The 21,611-nt window shown below is 48.0% G+C and overlaps 2 protein-coding genes across 3 annotated transcripts; one reads left to right on the plus strand and one right to left on the minus strand.

Annotated features, from left to right (window-relative positions):
• Positions 1 to 956: 956 nt before the first annotated feature.
• Positions 957 to 13,730, minus strand: ctc1 (CTS telomere maintenance complex component 1). The gene is made up of 26 exons (XM_080023582.1): positions 13,621 to 13,730; positions 13,322 to 13,463; positions 13,043 to 13,142; positions 12,742 to 12,964; positions 12,408 to 12,643; positions 12,132 to 12,267; positions 10,853 to 11,296; positions 10,554 to 10,676; positions 10,207 to 10,430; positions 9,931 to 9,990; positions 9,822 to 9,888; positions 9,540 to 9,733; positions 8,707 to 8,891; positions 8,193 to 8,307; positions 7,587 to 7,950; positions 6,893 to 6,982; positions 5,015 to 5,152; positions 4,830 to 4,876; positions 4,189 to 4,274; positions 3,422 to 3,569; positions 3,225 to 3,293; positions 2,984 to 3,140; positions 2,804 to 2,862; positions 2,389 to 2,572; positions 2,165 to 2,276; positions 957 to 1,783 (listed from the first exon to the last, which is right to left on the minus strand). The coding sequence occupies exons 1-26, from the start codon at positions 13,660 to 13,662 to the stop codon at positions 1,686 to 1,688; spliced, it is 3,843 nt and encodes a 1,280-aa protein (XP_079879708.1). The 5' UTR covers positions 13,663 to 13,730; the 3' UTR covers positions 957 to 1,685.
• A 1,060-nt stretch (positions 13,731 to 14,790) lies between these two features.
• hmgb2b (high mobility group box 2b) lies at positions 14,791 to 20,046 on the plus strand. 2 transcript variants are annotated; one of them, XM_080023760.1, is made up of 5 exons: positions 14,791 to 14,919; positions 17,094 to 17,252; positions 17,640 to 17,791; positions 19,512 to 19,686; positions 19,914 to 20,046. In XM_080023760.1, exons 2-5 carry the CDS (start codon positions 17,103 to 17,105, stop codon positions 20,031 to 20,033), a joined length of 597 nt encoding a protein of 198 aa, XP_079879886.1. In that variant the 5' UTR covers positions 14,791 to 14,919; positions 17,094 to 17,102; the 3' UTR covers positions 20,034 to 20,046. The 2 variants fall into 2 exon arrangements, with proteins under 2 accessions (XP_079879886.1, XP_079879887.1); XM_080023761.1 differs by lacking the exon at positions 14,791 to 14,919 and adding an exon at positions 15,715 to 15,810.
• The last annotated feature ends 1,565 nt before the right edge of the window (positions 20,047 to 21,611 follow it).

Raw genomic sequence — 21,611 nt, forward strand, 5'->3', positions numbered from 1 at the left:
TCTTCTGCTAAAATTTAACAGCAAAGCAAACACACACACACACACACACACACACACACACACACACACACACACACACACACACACACACACACACACACACACACACACACACACACACACACACACACACACACACAGATTGATATCAGGCTCAAACGCGGTATCGGAATGAGAGACTCCTCACATCGTAAAATCCCACAGCAGGGTCCGGACCCAACGTCAGACATTTAAAGAAAAGAGCTTTGACATTTCTGATGTTTCCTCACAAAATCCGCACAGGAGGGAAAAAAATGGATTATGTCGCCGTATTATTGTCGCCATGTTCAAATGAGCCCAAACCAACAGCACAAAATGAGATTAACATCGACTCTCATGCCGACGTACGTACGGATATGTTTTCGGGTGCGTGGCAGTGGCACTCGGTTTCACTGACCTGTCGTGTTGCTCCAGCTGCGGCGGTTTTGTTTTTCAAATCCGCCCAACGGTTCCCGGAAGCCCCGCCCGCTCCCTCACACTGGCTCCTCCTCATTGGAGGACAGCGGGGACGGGCGTTTTTTTTTGTCGAAACGTAACAAAACAAATTAACCAAATTGCGCAATATTCACATTCATCAGTCCGGGAATAAAAGTACTGCGGTGATACTGCGAAACACTCGGGACGATACCTCATAGTGTTGAGGCAACCCCCCCCCAAAAAAAGATAGATTTACAGACAGTACTCACTGTCTGTAAATCGATGTCTGTTAATCAAACTCAACTTTTGGGAAATTCTAACTTTTAAACACAGGATTCTTAAACAAATGAATTCATTTCACATGTTTTTCCTCCTCTCATTCCTCTCATTATTAAATGAAAAAAAAACCCTGAATACTATGAATCAATTTAATATAAAATGACAAACATTACATTTATACATTACATTTATTAAATCAAAGTTACATGTTAATCTCCCGATAAAATAGACATTTTTTACGCCTTGCTGCATTGAATCACAATCAATCACATCTCTCAATCATGCAACCAGGCAAGTATTAAGTTAGATGTATGTATCTAAAAAAAAAAAAGATGTGGCTCGGGCCCAAATTAATTTTAAATAAAAATAAAAATAAATCTGCTGTACATTTCCAGTGCATTTACACCGTTGTCACGGTTAAAATCTTAAAAATGCATGTTAACCTTATTTGAGCGGATCTCCATGAAAGTAATTTATTTTGGGGTGTCACCGCCGCATCTTACATTTGCTCAAAATCATTAAACATGGTCCATTTGGCAACGATCGATATCTGATTGCACATATTTTGATATTCTCCGTATGATTGCATTTCGCTGCGAAGCGGAGGATTCTCCCGTGGGGCAGGTTCAGCACCAACGGGTCAAAGTGCAGAATCAGAAATGAGTAAAACGTATTCTAAATCAGAAGAGGGGAAAAGGTTTCAGTCCAACCAACGGACTAAATGTTCAGAACCCGACCAGCTCCGCCCCTCTGCGCTGATTCGTCAGGAAGCCCCGCCCCCTTTGGCGTCATCGGATCTGTCCGTCTTCACCTGCCCGCGCGTCTGCAACCTTCTGTTTACCTCTCTGTTTGGTACACGTTCTTCGGCCCACCTGTCTTTCAACCGGCCTGTCTGTCTGTTTGTGGACCCGTCTACAGGCTGACTTGTCTGTCTGCACGTCTGTCCGCCTCTAGGCGTCCGTCTCTATGTGCGTGCAGTTCATTTGGAAGGGTTTGAACATCCTGGTCATGAAGTCCGTTTCTCCCCGGGTGAATCGTCGCACGTCGCCTGCAACAAAATGGCGTGTTGGATGTGTTGAAAACGACATGCGGCGAGGAGGCACTGAAACACGGATCCTTCTCGATTCACCCCAAAAAGAGGTATTTTAGAAATACAATCCTCACCCCCTCCCCTTGGATTGCTTGAAAGGTACTTATTATTGAAGTTATTATGACTACTCATAAATAGGTATAATAATTTTTTTTTTTTTTTTAACTGATAATTGTAGCGGGAATCCACAGTCAGAAGTCCTTCTGTGCCAGATCAAATATAAAAACACTGCTTCTCCAACAGAGGAACCTGATTCAATTTGTGTGCAGATCAACCAAGTAAACAAACTGCTCTAGTGTGTGTGTGTGTGTGTATGTGTGTGTGTACATGTGTACTCACCCTCTGTGCGCTGTGTGTATGCGCGTGTTGTGCAGGTGAGTGTCAGAGGGCGACATACGGCGTCACTGTTGCACAGACAGCAGAGGTACTCCTGGAGAGGGTCATCAAACACCTGCTTTGCAAGCACACAGAAATCACTACATTTGGTTAATAATAATAATTATAATAATAATAATAATAATTATAATAATCTAATAAAATTGTGACAGTCATGTCAGACTTACGGAGGAAGTGTTGTCAGGGTTCCTCACAGGGCCACGCCCCCGGGGAGAGACTTGGATGTGACCTCTGACCCTCAGCGCTCTCTGTAGCCCCGCCCACTGCCAATCAGCCAATCCCAGCAGAGTACGGACATGTGGACAGGAAAACCAAATATGGGCCTCCCCTGTACCATCCTCCATCACGATCCTAGTACAAACACACACACACACACACACACACACACACACACACACACACACACACACACACACACACACACACACACACACACACACACACACACACACACACACACACACACACACACACACACACCAATGCATGTACTTAATTTACATTAAAATAGTTATTTAAATGATATTGAATGTGGAGAGATGACACCGAGGAAGAGGAGAGGGGGGGAGAGGAGAGTCCTACTTTGCTTTGGTCTGGAAAACAGCGGAAGTGGAACTACACTGAGAGCTGGAACACCTTGACTGGAGAGAGAGAGGGAGAGAGAGAGAGAGAGAGAGGAAGAGAAAGAGAGAGGAGTTTAGATTAGTTTAAATGTGTGTACAGAAAGTTGGTGTGTGTGCGTGCGTGTATGTGTGCGTGTACCTGTGTGTGCACACTCTCACACAGGGAGCAGATCCACTGCAACTGCAGAAAGAGAACGCACACCACATGACCTCTCACACGACCCACAATGCACCTCTGCTCCGCCGCCTGCAGCCAGGAACACAGCTGCATGATGGGAACTGCCGGGGGGGAGGGGCTAGAGACAGAGAAACGAACCTCCTGTTAAGACGGACAGACACAAACAGACAGACAGACAGACAGACAAACACACACAGATTACCTGGTGTCTCCCAGTTTGGTGACAGTAACTGAACTCACAGGAAGAGAACTGCAATACACACTTCCTGACCTACACACACACAATAACCCAGAGTCAGTAATGACAGCATAAAAGTAAGTACAGTATAAGAGATGTTAATTGCTTCTAATTAACAATTCAGCTATGAATGTGTGTGTGTGTGTGTGTGTGAGAGAGACCTGGAAATCCTGCGTTGGAAGGCTGACATCAGCAGTGTGTTGCCAGGCAACAGGCCAGGCATGTAGTGGGAGTGGCTTAAATCAAGGTAAACCTGTAAGCTCCGCCCACTTCCATCAGAGACTGTCAGTCGCACTCTGAGACCAGCCTCTGTACGCGCGCGCACACACACACACACACACACACACACACACACACACACACACACACACACACACACACACACACACACACACACACACACACACACACACATTACATTTAGTCATTTAGCAGACGCTTTTATCCAAAGCGACTTACAATTGTTCAAACACCGACGGACACAGCCATCAGGAGCAATTAGGGGTTAAGTGTCTTGCTCAAGGACACTACAGCATGCTAGCAGGAGGAGCCTGGGATCGAACCAGCAACCTTTGGATCACTAGACCACCAGCTCTACCTCCTGAGCTACCATCCCCACATCCCCACACACACACACACACACACACACAGGATGATAAATCAAATTTTTCTTTGTGTTGCAATTTGTGTTTAATAATTAAAATTGAAATAGGCAAAAGCGCCGTCACTTTAACATGGAAACACACAAATTAACCCACAATCAAGTCATTACCGAACATTTGTGGTAAAATATTTGTCTTTGAGGATTTTCAGGTTTTTCCAAAAAATAAATTCCAAAGAGAGCAAACAGAGACAAAATGAATGACAATCGGTAAAAAGTCAGACACCGAACAGGCCCAATGTCCCAAGTGAAGGTTGGCTTTCTTACTGGAGTGTGTGTTCCCAGCGATGGTGTTCTCCTGCAGGTTAGTTCTCTGAGACAACACACCCTGAAACCACACCAACTTTGCTGAACTACACACACACACACACACACACACACACACACACACACACACACACACACACACACACACACACACACACACACACACACACACACACACACACACACACACACACACACACACACACACACACACGACAGCTTACACTCCATGGCAGTTTAATTTTATTGCTGATAGTTTCAGTATAATTTTAGTAGTACCACACAGTCATGAAATTATGAATGTCCTATGACATTGTGTGTTACATTATATTTGTAGACGTTTATTTCAGTTCTCAACAATCAAATTAATTCTAGGGCATTGGATTACATTGTATTACAATACAACTCTTTAAATGAGATCTTAAAATAAATACAAGAATAAAATATGTCATGTGATGTTATTTAACGACGCCGTCTAAATTAACATATTTGAGAAGAAAAGACCTGAAGTCTCATGAAAGGAAGAAGCTCAAGTGCATTCTCCAACGTGGGAGCTTTAACATTGAGGCTGCGACGAACAACTAATGATGACAAAGTGTGATGATAAACTGATGATGAGCTGACGGAGATGAGTGGTTTACCTTGAATCCAATAACTCAGAGACAGTCATCACTTTGGGCGAGAGGCACTGGAGAAACAGAAAGAGAGACAGGTGGAGTCCGAGAGAGAGACAGAAACAGATGGAGCGGTGTGACCGTCATTCTGTCGTCTCACTGTGTGTATAATACGAGTGTGTATCCTGTTGGAACCATTGTGTATCCAATACCTGCTTGCGCAGCACAACGGGAGGTAGGCGCGTCAGGGTGTGGAACGTCCAATTGGAGCTGACCTGGAGGGCCGGGTTAGCGTGCAACTCCACCCCACCCCTCCCCACCATGCCGGAGCCAATGAGAACGCTGGGATCCTGGCGTGCGTGCGTGCAAACACACACACACACACACACACACACACACACACACACACACACACACACACACACACACACACACACACACACACACACACACACACACACACACACACACACACACACACACACACACACACACACACACACACACACCTTATCAACCAGTAAAAGTGAAGGGTAATGTTTCTCTTCTGGATCAATGAAGCATTTTTAATTTGTGTGCCGAGCAAATCTTTGATTATTTACGGTGTTTCTTTTCCGTTCCTGAAAGTGGTTTCAGAGCAGTCTCCCCACTTATGCATATATAATGAGTTGACAGTTGCTTGTATCTATATGTTGGGGCTTCCCCCTGAAAGTCGGCGAGCCCAATCTTCAGTCGGAAATAGCGGGGCAACGGAACGTAGTCGATCCGGTTCAACCCCCACGGTTTCGGCTCGCTTGTGAACCGGGGATCAACTGCCAAACTGAACCAACACAGTTTCACTTCCGCTGATACTTTTTAAAGCGATCATTTGCTCGAATCAGCAGTGGACGGAGGAGAAGACACACTTGTAGTGAATGGAAAAGTTTGTCTCTTTTCAGTGATCCGGATCATTCTGCTCACTGAAAAGAGATGACTCTTACTCTTCCCAAGCATTTATTTTATCTATGAAAGTGTATGAAAAATGTTGTTTAGATTTATTCCACTAAAAACAAAAATACAATTATTTATAATGATTAAATGTGCCTGGACTGGAAGTAACTTATTGAGAAACTCACTTAATTCGGAACGGATTTTTATGACATTTAGTTTGTTATAAACGTGAGAAAATGAACACGATACTGGGATTAAATTCCGTTACCGAGGGCAGATCTAATTCTATTTTTTTTATTCACTACCATGTTTAAAGGAAGGTGTGATGTGAGCCTCATATTGCACTTACATTTAACAACTGAGTATTGAATATTTTATATATTTTAAGATTTCATTTAAACACTGGACAAAGTTCCTTTAAGTGTTTTGCAGAATAAATGGAAAGTGAAGTTATTTGTCTCCCTTTTCTTTCTTTGCTGATCCAAAAATGATCAGATCCACGACTTGAAGCCGTGATACGATCCGAACGGGGAGTTTTGTGATCCCTTGCACCCCTTCAGGAAATCCTTCAGGAAACCCTTCCGTCAACGATTACATTGCATTACAATAACAGATAACAGATAAAACAGATAGAAGCTTACAAAATGCACAGGAATTACATTTCAATGAGGAATTACAAATAAGGGGAATGAAATACTTTAAATGTACGTTATATGCGTGAGCTCTTATCGGTTCTTTTTTTTTTTTTTAAGAGAAAAGCGAAAACAAATTAAGAGCAGAATTGACACTGCTTTATTTTCTGCACATTGCGCATGGAGAGGGGGCGCGGTCTTGCGCCCTCGTTTCCTCATGCGCGTGTGAGAGACAGGCAGAGGGAGCCGGCCCCGCCCCCCCAAGCACATATCTCCATTCCGGTGATGGAGCGGGAGAGAGAGAGGAGAGTTTTCTCTTTTGTTAATAGCGAAAACGCTTCTTAGGCGAATATCTTAATCTTATTGCAAGTTAGAAAAGGGTTATATAGCCTAAATAAACAGAAAGAAATCTTAATTTCTCATATACTGTTAACAGTACCGGCAATGTTGTACTACGGTCTTTAATAATTTAGACCCAGGGCCCGTTTAATAGCCCTTCTGTGTGTTTGGGGTGTGTACTGTAAGTACCTGTGTGTTTTGGGCGACAAGTCGGTAGAAACAGTCACGTTGCAGCAGAGGAAACCAGCGAACACAAGCATCCTGAAATACCAGATCTACCTAAAGAGGGGGAGAGAGAGAGAGAGACAGAGAGACAGATACTTATCAATAAAATAGGCTTTTGTACCTATTTTAACAATATTCCACTGGAAGTGTTCCGTAAATATAATTTGAATATGGATAACATACTGTAGTTTCAGTACAATATAGTAGACTATTGAATTAAAATATAATTTTTCCCCATTCAGATGTACTGTTGACACTGACGCGTTCATTTCCAGGTCTACTGGAAGCAGTCGAACACATACTAACAGACTCCATTTTAATACATATACCTATATACTACACTTACTGTATTCTACTCATCTACTACACCTATTCATCAAAAGTAGAACACTATTCAATCAACAACCAACCATGAATGAATTAACCAATTATCAACAAATAACAAATTATTATACTGTTGGTTCCTATAATTTATAAGTCTTGACAGAACAACCTGGCAGCTGCAGCTCCACTTCAACGCGACTGCAGCTGCATCTTACACGACAGCCTGACAACAGGACAATGGGAAGGAGTCCCCCAGGGCTCCACATCCGCTCCCCTTCACTTGTTCATGTCTACGTTACCGCCGCATTCTGGGATGGACACTCTCGCCACTTACCCTGGTGTTCATGTCTGGCTCCACTTGATGGTCCGTCACCTGGCCATTCCTGGGGTCACAGCCCCATTTTACCACCGGCCCGATCATGGCGGCTCGCACCAGGAAGCTTGGCGATCCCCGCCCCAAGGCTGCGCCCTTCCATGCCACGCCTTCTTTTTGCTCCACTCGCATCACCACGGAGACGCATGGAGAGAGGCCATCCTTCAGCAGGCTGGTGGTGTCCATCAGTGGTGTCCTTTCCTTCCACCCTCTCCGTCTCGCCTCTTCCTTCTCCTTCCACCCGTCCCTCTCTCGCAGGTGCATTACCATGGAAACGGAGGGAATCAGGATGTCAACATCCTTCAGACAAAACTGGAGATACACTCTGAAACGCGTGCGCGCACACACACACACACACACACACACACACACACACACACACACACACACACACACACACACACACACACACACACACACACACACACACACACACACACACACACACACACACAGACACTCATTTATGAGTCTTTTTGCAACAACATCTTCAAATTAGAACATTGCAACTGCAGTGTATATTAGTGTGTGTGTGTGTGTGTGTGTGTCTTTGTTGTATGTGTGTACCTGCAGTGCTTGTGTTGAATGTGTTTGTGTTGGTCCAGGTGTTTATAGGAAGGGAAATCTGATTGGAGGAACCGCTCTGTTACCATGGTGAACCTCTGAACGCACACCAGACAACCTGAAACACGCACACACAGGAGGAACTTTATGGGACGATCGGAATAAGCTCCCGAAGCTCTCTGTAAACAAACAATAATTCACAGGAAATCCCTAGTAGGGATTAGGGAGTAGGGATCTTCCACTTGAGTAAACTGTCTCACTGTGCTGTATCCCACATTACAGCGGATTTCATTTTATACCTCAAAACAACATTTAAAATGACCTTTACCACAATAAAAGGCTCATCCACCATATCACTTCTTTGTCACCAACTTTAGTGAGTGAGTGTGTGTGTGTGTGTGTGTGTGTGTGTGTGTGTGTGTGTGTGTGTGTGTGTGTGTGTGTGTGTGTGTGTGTGTGTGTGTGTGTGTGTGTGTGCACGCGTGTGTGTGTCTGTGTGTGTGTGCATGCGGGGTACCGATCCAGGCGGTGGTGAAGGCCGCTCTTTGTCCTCCGCCCTCATCGTCACTGGTTTCCGTGACGACGCAGGCGACTGTCCCCGTCTGGTCCCTCAGCTGGAGTGTGTGCGGCGAGGAGTGTGCGTGCGCGCTGGTCGGATCACAAAGGTCCAAAACGCCGACGAGCAGCAGGGGGCGCCGTGCGCTGAGGGAGAGAACAGAGACAAAACAGAGAGAACGGTGACGTAGGAGTCTGTTACTATGATGGAGGTCTCTCAGACTGTACAGTAACCATGACTAAATTATATTACTCTGGGGCGGTTTGGCAGATGGGCTTTTACCTCTAAATCAGGACTAAGATGAAAAATAATAAAAATAAAATAATCCAGAATTGAAAAATGCCTTTCTGAGACGTTGCATTATTTAAGATTGATTAGTTTCAGATTAGGAAGTCCCAGACTAAGGTAATCAGGGACAGGCTAGCTCCTTCTGTCCGGTCCTGGTGTTACACTTTCATCATCATTGAAATCGTCCAGATTATCCATTTACTTGATTGTCAAGGTCGACCTGGAGGCCCATATCCATTAATTCAAAGATAAACCTGCCTCTGGCTAGGTTTAATTTAAACAAACTTTCACTCAGACCTAGATTATCTCTAATCTTCCCTCTGGAAACCAGATTTTTCAAACCAAGACCAAGGCAAGTCTGAGACAATTTGAAACCGTGACCGAGAGACGCCATCTCGGTGAGTCCAGGTTAAAAGTGTGATTGAGTCTAAGGTTCGGCCCGATCTGTGTCCACGACCCCCCCCCCATAGGAAGTGAGCGGTGTGTGTGTGTGTGTGTGGTGCTACCTGGACGGGGCTCCAGCCTCTGGTTGCAGGCGGTACGACCAGGCCAGCAGCGGGTTGAGCTCGGCCCGAGTCAAGCTGGAGCCACCGGAGGGCAGCAGAGAGCTCAGAGAGAGGCCGAGCCAGCACTGTGACTCCAACACGTCGACGCACTCCTTCACACACCGATACTCACACACTGACACATTCACACAGTACTGGGGGAGGGGGTGGGAGGGGGTCACAATCTGCTGGTGTGTCTTACAGTGTGTGCCTGTGTGTCACAGAGTGTATGCAACGCTGTACCTGGGTCAGTTGACAGCTGTGTACATCGTCCAGTATCTCTGTATAAATATCTCTTGGCCCTGGTCCTCCTCCTCCTCCTCCTCCTCCTCCTCCTCCTCGAAACACACACTGCAGCAGGCGACCAGCCACGGCACACACCAACTCTCCTGTCAGCAGGCTGGGCACGAGGCTGTGCACACACACGCACACACTTTTTTTGTATGTCGGTGCAATACGATATGTACTTATGTTGTAATTGAATTGTGTCAAGATAACTTAAAAAAAATATATATAAATATAAAAATGTAAATATATTCCCAATCACCCCCAAAAGTTCGGTGAGGTATTTGTCAAAAGATATTTGGATATTTTATTCTATCAATGCCCACCCTAATGTGACCCACACCTGCGTTGGAGCCGCGCGGTCACGTGACTTATCCAGAGGAGCTGAGACACGTTCACGTTGGGCTTCAACAGCAGCCGCGACAACGGCTGGTGGCTTGGCACGGTGACCTCTGGCCCCGTGACCCTGCTGAAGGCCTTGACCTTCAGAGTGGAGCGCAGACAGACGCAGAGCACGCCGGGAGGGAGGTCGGGACAGGGCCGATACAGGAAGTGGACATCGTGAAGCTGAAAGACACGCGGTTACGGGGGGCGATGAAGGGAGGGCCGAGGCTGAGCCCGGGAATGACAGAATGGAGGAAGGACGAGAGGGGAGAGTGACAGGAAGACAGATGGGCGGAGGGATGATACCTCTAAACTGTCGCCCGGGCGGAGTCTCCTCCTCAGGGGGGGCTGATAGACCAGACACAGGCCTACCTGTCCATCAATCATGTAGAGCCCCGCCTCCTCACTCAGCACCTCCGTGACCACACCCTATCGCGTGAGAAGGCGCAGGGTTAAACCTCAGCGACCACACCCTTTCACCTCTCTGGCTAGCTTCTCTATGAACGTACGTCCCTCGTAGAACAGATTTAAAAAACGCCGTCCAAACAAATCACTTGGGAAGGGGAAAAAACAAAACAAAAAAAAAACACTTGTTGGTTATTTACCTGGTAATTGATGAGTTTCGATTTTTTCATCCTGACAAATGATTGGACAGCATTGTTCTCCGGCTCCGCCTCTTCCAAGTGCTCATCCGACACTATGTGCACGTCAGGGAGAGTGCGAGGGGTTTGCGTGTCAGGGGGTGTGTGCGGCGTGTCCGCGAGGGTGTGGGGTGCGTGTGTGTCAGAGGGTGCGTGTGCGTCAGAGGGTGCGTGGGCTGCCTGTGTGTCAGAGGGTGCGTAGGGTGCATGTGTGTCAGATGGCACGTGTGCGTTTAAGTGTGTGGGAGGTAAGGGTGTGTCCCCAGACAGAACATGCAGCGTAGACTGATCAGTGGCACACCACACACTGTTTGATCTCCAACCACGCAACACACACGCGCGCAGCGCCGTAACACACACATTCTGACCCACGCACACGCACTGGCTCCACCACAAACAGCTGGGCTCCTGGGAGAGAGACAGACAGTCAGAAAGACGGAGAAACAGTCAGAAAGACTGATAACACATTGTCCATCCAGCCTCCCGATTGGCTGCTGAATAGTGATTTACACACCGCTCCATGATTTCAGTGCTTTCCCTCCCAGCGCCACCGGGGGCAGCACTGAACAGCTCGATATAACATCAATACATCTAAAGTCAAAAGTGCACTTGACTATGACATTGATTTGCAGGTTTAAATGAATAACATAAAATCATATCATCATTAATCCATTCAGGAACACACACACACTGTAGTTTGGTTTTCATCTTGTTTTTGTCATTGACATGTGATGTCTCTCACATCTTAAGATCGTTTAGTTTTACATTTCACATAGTTTTGTTGTTCCATTAGTTTAACACCGTGTTCAAGTTACCAAAACAGTTACCAGAGTGAAACTGAAGACAGCAAGCTGTGGAACTTTCAGCATATTGAGAGTTCTGAACTCAATTAGTCTATAGTCCTCAATTCTACCGTAAGCAGAATTGCAGTGACCCAGTACAGAGGTTCAGTTTGGGTTCATTAGAACATAATTATTTACATATAATCCATTTTAATCATTTAGAAGCATCTCAGAGGATTTCTTTTTTTTTTTAAGAAAAAATAAATAAAAACATATTGACTCTCCACAACTACTGACTGGTGGACCTTAGCAAAAGTCACTTTGGATAGAGGTGTCTTCCAAATGTGCTCATGTGCTAAAAAAAGCAGAAATCACGTGTCAACCTGATTGTGGGATTCCACAATTTGAATTAAAATATCAAAAACAATCTTCTTATTTCACAACCACATGTGCACACTCACCTTGACTAGAACAGGCAGCGTGTGAGTGTGCGTGCTCTCTGTGAGCGTGAGGCAGAAGAAGGCTGTTCCAGAAACGTCCAGCAGGGGGCTGACCGCGCAAACTGTAGCGCAGAGCTGCAGCCGCAAGCCTCTAGACCTGCAGGGACACGGGTGGACAGAAAAGTATATAGAGAGACAGGCGGTTGGATGGACAGGCGGACAGAGAGATACACAGGTAGACAGAGAGACAGGTGTTTAGATGTTTATCTTACTAACAACACACACACACACACACACCTGTTGAGTAGACACGCCACCGCTTCTTTGACCCCTACTGCTCGGCTAAGCTCTGGCCCTCCAGCGTCAACAGCCAATCCCTGCTCAGGGCCAGGGTGGAGCAGCACCGGATGGCCAATCAGCTCCAAATGGCCTTCTGAAGTGAACAGGCTGCTCGCTGGTGCATTTTGGGGGATGTAGTTCCAATGCGGCATGAAGACAAGACTATTCATCCACAAAGGGGAGAGACAGACACACTGGACAGAGAGAGAGAGAGAGAGAGAGAGAGAGAATTAGCACAGTCAGTCAGGTGATTGGTTATAACTCTTGTTGGTTCGATGGCATAAACACTGACCTCACAGGTCACACTGCCGCTGGTGTCCGTCAGTCTCCACCTTCCATCCTGCCCCGCCCTCAAATGACCGACCAGCAGTAAGTTTACCCGAGGGAGCGCCTTGTGATGGGGCAGGGCCTTCTCTGCCTCCCTCACCCAGACTTTGTGTTGAATGGTGTTCCAAGACAGGCTGCTGACACAAGCAACGCGTTGCCTGGTAACCAGCTCAGCGGCAGACACCAGTCTAGCAACCAGTGAAAAAACAGTTAACAACCAGCAAGCAACCAGTAGACAAACACTGTCAGTGTGCGTGCTACATTACCTGTAGCTGACAGGCAGTGTGTGCGCATTGCTCGCTTCAAGCGTTTCTTGTATTTTACTGACCAGACGCAGACTGAGGGTCGACACACACCATCCACAACCTAGACACACACACACACACACACACACACACACACACAAACACACACACACACACACACACACACAAACCTGTGTTACTCAGTCTGTGTACCTTAATGTGTAAAATAACCAAATAAATCAGATCACCAACGGATTATTTGACTCTACAGTCTTGAGACGTATTGATCTGTCGACTGACCTGCACCAGGTAACGGGCAGGGGGCATGGGCTGGTGCCTCGCATGGGGCGTGGCCTGCTGACTGACGGGGAGCCGTCGATTCGGAGCGTGGCAGCAGCTGGTTCCCCACAAAACCATAAACGCCTTTGAGCCACTCGCGCTCCTGCGGGGGAGAGGGCGACACGGGCCGCTGTTATCGCATTGCCATTATCACAACACAACAAACACACCACCGATATGATGCAGCCCCGTCAGGCGGCGACGCCGAGGGATGGGCAGCATTTCCGAGATGTCATAATGGAGATAAATGAGTGACTGACCGCTTCACTCCTATCTTCGAAGTGGTCCAGAAAGTGCTCCATTAGGTCCAGTCACCGACGCGGGGAGGAGGCAGCATATCGAAGAGGTTCAAAACGCTCCCGCAGTTCCCAATACTACATCCGGCCAAACGACGGCGTCCAAGCAGGGTCAAAAAAGGCCCAATACCGGTGTCGTTCTGGGCACTAATAGTTATCGTTTGTAAGATGTTATTGCGTCAATATTTTATTAATAAATTATATTAATTTAGATGCAGGTGCTGTATCAAAAAACGACGTGTCAGCCGACTAAACTGCAATGTAAATGTCAAAGAGTTAAAAGAGTAGAAACTTAGATTTCTAGATTTAGAGGTTAACAGAGCTACGCAAGGTTCGACGTTTCGGAGGACAACAGTCTGGTGAACCGTTATTGTGGTGGAGAGACGTGTAGATTCTGCAGTTCGACATAAAAGCGCTGAAATCTGAGTGCGCCGAATAACCCGAGCCTTGTTTACGTTACGTACGTCTGTTATTTTGGTTCCTTCGCCCCACTCGGTAAACTTCCCCCCACGAAAACGAGCAGCACCTTTGTCCGCCAATCGGAGTCTACTATACGAAGCGGACCGCCCCCTTTCCACGTCTCCTTCCCGCCCCCCCTGTCTGAAAGGGCGACGAGTCAGAGCGCTGGTTTTGACATACACCTCTTCGAGCCAATCAGATTGTTTTAAAAAAAAGCCACATGCGCCCCACCCCCTTTCCCGGGCCCGTATGCTGCATTCCACTGAAATCGGAACTCGGAAAAGTCCGTTCTCCTTCTTGGAAACGTGGGAGGGAGCGGTCCTTTTTTTTTTTTTTTTAAGGAGGAATACTAAGTCGGAATCTCGGGGCGGCGTTTGCCGAGTGAACGGGCTCACAGGCAAACGCGAAACGGAAACCCGCAGTCGATGTGGCCTTCGACGTTCCACGTCCCCGAACATGAGCAACGGAACACATTCAGCTCCGAAGTGGGGGAAAGTACCGACTCGAAATGCCAGACTTCCGAGTTTAGGGGGAACGCGACGCCGTTTTCGCCGCCCAGCCAATCGGGTCGCCTCGCACCCGGGGTCCCGCCCCGCGACACGCCCCCTGAATGGGAAGGGGGTCTGGGGTGGGCGTGTCCGGGGGGCGTGGCAGCGGCGGAGCTCGACCCAGTTTGAAAGTGAACCGAACGGCTTCCCAGTCGCCGCAGCTGCAGCCCCCGACCGCCTGATCCGCACCGCGACACAAAAACAACACAACGTGACCCGATCCACGGTGCAAGGTCCCCGATCGGCCCACAGAGAAGTGAGTATCAAGCACACCAAGCGGACGGGCTTATTATGATTAGGGTTATTATAGTAATTACAAATAAATACGTATTTTTCAGAGATCTGACTGATCCTAGTGTGTGTGGGTTTTTTTTTTTTATTTGTTCTGTCGTGGCGTCCAAAAAAAAAAAAAAAAGGCTTTGATTCGCGGGGGGGGGGGGGAAGGAAACCAACATAAAAACAAAATAAAGATCCCAAAGGAAGGGAAGGAAAAAAAAACAAAAACAATAATGAAATGATTAATTACAAAACAATTACAATTCAAATATTTTAAGGATCCGTTTCCAAAACGCGTGCGTCGGCTCGCGTCCGTTTCCACCACCCGCGAACAATGTCCGAGCGCCGTGCGGTGCGCGTGCAGTGTCAACAACGCAACGCCCCGTTTTTTTTGTTTTTTTTTTTTTTTACGGGGAATAGCCGCAGCCCCGTAGCCCGCGCGGGGCTGCGGCTACTCCCCGGGCCGCTCCGGATAACGGACTCGCCGCCGCCGCTCCGTGTTTCCAGCGAATAGACGGCGACCACCACCACCACCCCCCCCCCCCCCCCCGGTTGGGGGAAAAAATGCGCAGCGCGCTTCTTGTGGACGGCGCGTTTCCATTGCGGGACATTCAAACGGAACGTGGCGGAATAAAGAGTTTTATTCCCCCCGTGCGTTTGTGAAAGCCCGCTGCGCCGCGGCCACCGGCGGGGGGGGGGGGGGGACGTCAGCGCCGTTACCTGGTCGCCGGGACCATTTTGTTTCCCCCCCCTCCTCCTCCTCCTCCTCCCCCCGACACAACACACGCACAACGCCGACATATTTCAACGTTCACGCGTGGAAACTTGAACTTGAATTTCCCATTTGACAAGACTTTGAATCGTTTCAAAGGTTTGTTTTTATTCGCGTGTCTTTTGTTTATCGTGCGTTTTTCCTTTTTTTGTATTTATTTTTGATGCTTTTGGTTTATTGCAAATTGTCAGTTTTAATTATTTTTTTTGTGTGTGTTTTGTTTATTGCTTTCCCATATTTTAGATTTGATGCACAGTTCATTTTTTTCATGTAATTTTAGGTAATCTTTTTAAATTATCTGTATATTGCACTTTTTTCTGTCTTTTTAAAGTTAATTGTTGGGGTAATTGCACAGTGTCATTTCTGTTTTTATTATACTTAGTATTATTTTTCGCTTTATTATCACTGACTATCTTTGCCATCGCCATCTATCCGTGTTAGTAGTGCGGCCTGGCCAGTTAGCACGATGCTAGCGGAGGGGGATGGGGCGGCTAGCGGCGCAGGGCGGGAAGCAAATGGTGGCTCCATTGTTCTCTGCGGGTTAGCATGCTAGCTCGGCTAGGCTAACCGCAGCTCTCAATAGGAATGAATAGAAAACTACGGCTAACGTTACTTCCCATAGTGATCTGTACGGCGGATGGGACTGAGTGGGTGATCTTTAGGGGCAGGGTGCGGGGTTAAACCCCGCTCGGCTGGCGATAAAGAAAGTCCCCGGGTAAAAGAAAATGGATTCCGTCGTTTTCTTTGTTATTCCCCAAATCCATTCCCCAAGACCCTTTTTGGATTTTAACGTTTTATTTGCCATTAGTCAACTGGGGTTTTAGACGAAAACCAACGAAAATGTTTATATTTGGATGATATTATGATGACGTCCGTTTTTATATGAAATGTAAGAAAAGGAGGAAAAAAAATTTTTTTGTGCAAAATGATGGTTTAAGGGGTCGAGCCGTGCCACAGGTCACACCGGTCGTATAAATACAACAACTTGACAGGAAAAAATGCCATTTATCCACATATGACCTTGCATCCGGTGTTTCGGCCCGACTGTCGCGTTGTGAGATTTATCTTATTTCCACGGCGGTGGTCGCCGGGAATGACGGCATCCACCGCACAGTGTTGATAATGTGGACGACCCCTTCCACCTGTGCACCCCCAGTGCTCTGCACTGCTGTGCACACTCACGCACCTGTCCTTTCCCTCTTTTGCTTCTTGGTGTGTGTGTGTTCTGTTTGTTTTCTGGCTTATCATTACTTTTAAAATTTTCCTCCGACGCTGCACGGCCCTCTTGAGTTTTATGACCTCGCCGCGTGTTTAAAAAAGGGGGGGGGGGGAGAACCCCGCCCCGCCCGCGCACACCCACATGACCGTCTCTGTCCCGGCAGGCCGACAGGATGATGCGTCGAGACCACAACAAGCCCAAGGGGAAGACGTCGGCGTACGCCTTCTTCGTCCAGACGTGTAGAGAGGAGCACCGCAAGAAGAACCCAGAGCAGTCCGTCAACTTCGCCGAGTTCTCCAAGAAATGTTCCGAAAGATGGAAGGTAGGCGGCTCGGCGGACAATCGCGGGGGGGGGGGTGTGTTCTCGCGGTGGTCCCCTGGACATTGTCTCGGTGGGCTCGTCTAAGAGGAGTCTTTTGGGTGCTGTGAGTCAACACGCCTTTTTTTTCCCCTCCTCCTCCGTGAAGCCCAGTCTACACGTGTGTATAAGACAGCATGGCAGGCAATCTGCAACAGTCTGAAGTGGATGATGATGAGCCCTGGTTGTCATGGACGCGGCGGCGTGACCCGAGCAGCTGATGGGGGGGCGCAAAGCGTTAAACGGGCCAACGATCGAAACAGTAAAATACGCTGAAGTGACGTCCTCGGTGAGACGTTCACGCATTCCTCTGCTGCAGTTCTAACATGCGCTGCTGTTCCTCCGCCGCAGGGTCTGTCCAGCAGCGATAAGAAGTGTTTCGAGGACATGGCCAAGGCCGACAAGGTCCGCTACAACAAGGAGATGAAAGACTACATCCCACCCAAGGGCTTCGGAAAGAGGGGCCGCAAGAGGAAAGACCCCAACGCGCCCAAAAGACCCCCGTAAGTGGTACCCGGTTGGCCCGCCGCCTCATTGTCTGGTCTTAGGACTCAGCTCTTTGCTCCGTGTGTCTCCTGCTTTCCCTACCCGGCGGCCCGGGCGACGCCCGCTCTGAAGCGCCGCGCGGTTAACCTCGTTGGGTTGGTCCGAGTTGTCTCTTAGAAAGGTCACGCGTACATGGCCGCGTGTAACGAGGCGCCGAATGCCGTTGGCGCCGCGCATTTCACCGCCCGCGCGGGGCCGAGTCGCTGCGAGATGAGGTCCCGCGGTTCAAACGTTTTCCGGATCCGGAGCCGGACGCACCAGGCGCCCGGGACGTCTGCGGTTGGGACAGAATCCCTTGCGTGTCCCCCACCACCAAGCAGAGTGCCGCTGTCCGTGGTAGTTTGGTCCCGGAAACTCAAAGGGAGTTTGTGGTGGGTCCAACTTGGCTCAATTACACCCCGCGGTCCTAATCCCGCCGCTTGGGTCCAATGCTGAACTTACCACCTCTGTTCCGAGTTTCTGGTTGTCCGGTCGGCCGCTGGAGACGGTGGGTGGAGGCAGACACACACAACGTCCTAAATGGAGTTGAGGGTGGTGCAGAGTTTGGTACTCAATACCTTTTTTAAGGTATCTGTTGAAATAACCCGATGCCAGGTAGTATCAAAACTTCTCCAGTCAAACAATACCCTCCATTCAATCCTTTTTGTACCCAGATCTAGAAAATATTAAAAAAAATAAATAAAGGACTATTTGTGTGGTTTTGCTCGCAGCCAGTCACAGCGAGCGTTCCTCGATTAAACGCGACGTGTGATTGGCTCGCTACCGCAGCAGCTACGACAGTGTGTTAAAGAACAGCCTCTGTCTTCAAACAACAGTCTGTGTCATATGAACGGCGGAAGAGGTTTTCCTCGCTGTGGTCATTCCTGCACTAGCTATTGGTTTCAAGTTACACCGTCCAAATACTTCTTTGTACACTTTTGTACAGTTATTTCATAAATCTTTTAATATTCCGAACACTTTAAAAATGGATTGGTGTGAAAATTATTTGGATGGAGAGGAGTGGTGGTGTTTAACGCAACTGAATGTCTTCATTCGCATGATGGGTATAGTAGGGAAAAAGGCATGGAATGAAGTACTGTACTGGTATCACTGATACTGGTACTGATATCGTAATTTATTTTAAACAATACCCAGCCCGAGGTGTGCGATGTGACTTTATTTGATCTTGAACGATTAAAATGTCTCGGCTAATCTGCCTTCCCAGAGAGATGGTTTGGTATTGTGCTGCGGTGCATGTTATATCAGTTGCGGTTCTGTGGCTCGTACACGCTCCCAAAGTTGATTTCTCAGCCGAGGGGGGGGGGGCTATTTATGGCGGAGCCTGCCTTTTTTTTTCACTGGAAAGGTACTTTCGCCTCAATAGTCTGTCATTCTTTTTTTGGGGGGGGGGGGGGGGTTGTTAGCTTTAAGCGCTATCTATATATTTTTTTGAACTGTGAAATTGGTTGTACTGTTCAGTCTTAAAACCCAACGCGAAAAGTAATCTTAATTGGATCGTGATCTTGCCGGGGGGGCGGGGGTGTGTGTGATATATTTTTTTCCCCTTATCGCCCACCCCTACGTTCACAGCGATTCAATCCCACTGAGAGAAGACGATCAAACGTGTTGTGATATTTGAAGAGTATTGGAGATTTGTTTGTGTGTGACCTTTGACCCCGTGTGTGTGTGTGCGTGCAGGTCTGCCTTCTTCGTGTTCTGCAGCGAGTACCGTCCCACCGTCAAGCAGCAGTACCCGGGTCTTTCTATAGGAGACTGTGCCAAGAAGCTGGGCGAGATGTGGAGCAAACTGACGCAGTCCGACAAGCAGCCGTACGAAGAGAAAGCCCAGAAACTCCGCGAGAAATACGACCGGGTGAGAGCCGCGCGGCACCGCGCCCTTCTCCCTCCTTAAAAGAAGGCTGGGCGAAGGGTCTTTGAACGTGTTGAGACCCGAGACCACGTGGTGTTTATTTCCCGATGAACGTTTCCCCGGAGTTTGATTTGGCCGCACTCGATTTAGTTTTGCGTCGGCTCGCAGCAAGGAAGGTTGGCGCGCATGGCTCGGGTATAAATGTGACTCTCTCTCTCGCTCTGCGGCAGGACATGGTGGCGTACCGCGGCGGTGGGACGTTTGCCCGGGGCCCCGGATCCTCTCAGGGGGGAGAGGAGGAGGAAGACGACGGAGAGGACGATGACGACGACGACGACGACGATGAATAGAAACGCTTAGAAACATCAACACGCCGACGCTCAGAGTGTGTGTGTGGTTGTGAGAGAAACTGTGTGTGTGCGTGTGTGGAACCGGTGTGTGTTTCAGGTGCCCAGCTAAGCTGAGGTTTGATCGGGACAAAATGAACTTCGGGAAGTTTGACAAAAATGGAGCGAATCTGCAGATAGTCTATAGCGAGCTTCAGTGTCCCACAATGCACTGCGGTGACATTAACACGGCACTATATTGTAAAGTTACCGTTAGAAGCCTCAATCTCAAAAAAAAAAACGGATCGATATACATTCGGATACGACGACAGGTGGAATACTGTATTTCGATATTACTGTATTACTAGACAGTATATTTAACATTACTGTCGTGCAATAGGATATGAAAAGTCTTACATTACAACACTGCCGTGCTTTGACAGGGTTGTACAGTATTAAGCCGCTTTACACTGAATCTGAAAAACGGATCGACGGTGGATAAGACGACAACCCGCTACAGTGTATTGTACACTGTAGCGTGTTGGTCATGAGCAGTACTGTAGCTCGCAAGACGAGCAGTGTTTGACTGGAGGCGACGAGAGAGGGGGAGTCTCTGAAATGCCCTGAAAAACACACCTGTGTCTGTGTGCGTGCGTGTGTGTGTGTGTGTGTGTGTGTGTGTGTGTGTGTGTGCGTGTCTGAGACTGTGTGAGACTGTGTCTGTGTGTGTGTCTGTGTCAGTGTGCGTGCGCACTTGTATGAAAATGACTGAAAACAAAGGTATTTCATGCCTTTCAGTGTGTGTGTTCGTGCAGAAGTCATCGGACATGTAAAACTGACCGGCCAATAAGAGCAGAAATAGTAGTTACCCCTCCCCATTACGATGTTACCATGACGATCCCCACCGCACAGCGTGTTACCCTGGAAACCCCCCCACAAAGAGTTCTGATTGGTGAATATTTGGACTAGTTTCCAGTAGTTTGTTTAACCGGAATTTGACTATATTGGAGCCAATATGGCCGCCAGCCAGAACTCCAGTGACTCTTCATCATCTTTGTCCTTCTTACACCTTGTTTTTTTATTTTCTTACTCGAGCGTTTTTCTGTTGTGAAGTCCACAGTCCTGGTAGAAACTTTTATAATAAAACCACCCTGAAACCGAAAAAAATCCAGAGTCCGCCGTGTTTGTTGGAAGCGGGATGTGATGTCACTTTGAGAGCGGAATCGAGTTTCCCTCCGGTCTTGGGTTGCCGTCCACTTGGACTCGAGGATGAACTGACTAGATCTCGGTGGTCAAGGTGACTGACCTCAAGGCCGTCCCGTTCCCCGGGGAACACCAGCAAGGGAACGTCACTACATCCGGCACAACCGGGAAGACTCGGCACGTGAGATGACGCCGCCTCCTCCGAATTAACGAGGCCTCACTTCAGTTTCACTTTTGGACTCTCAACCTGAATTTGGGAATGGAGGACGGTATGTATTTATTCAATCCGGACACTGCAGGCTGCCAGCGCTGTGGAAGTGCAGGCACCGTGAACTCCCGCCCCAGGAGTGCGGCGGCGGGACACTTAAAGGGCAAAGCGGAAGTGCTGAGGAGACAAAG

This window comes from Zeus faber (genome assembly GCF_960531495.2).
Source record: "Zeus faber genome assembly, chromosome: 22".
Lineage (NCBI taxonomy): Eukaryota > Metazoa > Chordata > Actinopteri > Zeiformes > Zeidae > Zeus > Zeus faber.

Coding starts and splice junctions, on each gene's coding strand:
- ctc1 (XM_080023582.1), bottom strand. CDS start 13,662: ATGGAGCACTTTCTGGACCACTTCGAAGATAGGAGTGAAGCG. Junction 10,431..10,553: donor GCCCGGGCGACAGTTTAGAG/GTATCATCCCTC, acceptor CGTGTCTTTCAG/CTTCACGATGTCCACTTCCT. Junction 7,951..8,192: donor ATTCAACACAAGCACTGCAG/GTACACACATAC, acceptor CACGCGTTTCAG/AGTGTATCTCCAGTTTTGTC.
- hmgb2b (XM_080023760.1), top strand. CDS start 17,103: ATGATGCGTCGAGACCACAACAAGCCCAAGGGGAAGACGTCGGCGTAC. Junction 17,792..19,511: donor AACGCGCCCAAAAGACCCCC/GTAAGTGGTACC, acceptor GTGTGCGTGCAG/GTCTGCCTTCTTCGTGTTCT. Junction 19,687..19,913: donor TCCGCGAGAAATACGACCGG/GTGAGAGCCGCG, acceptor GCTCTGCGGCAG/GACATGGTGGCGTACCGCGG.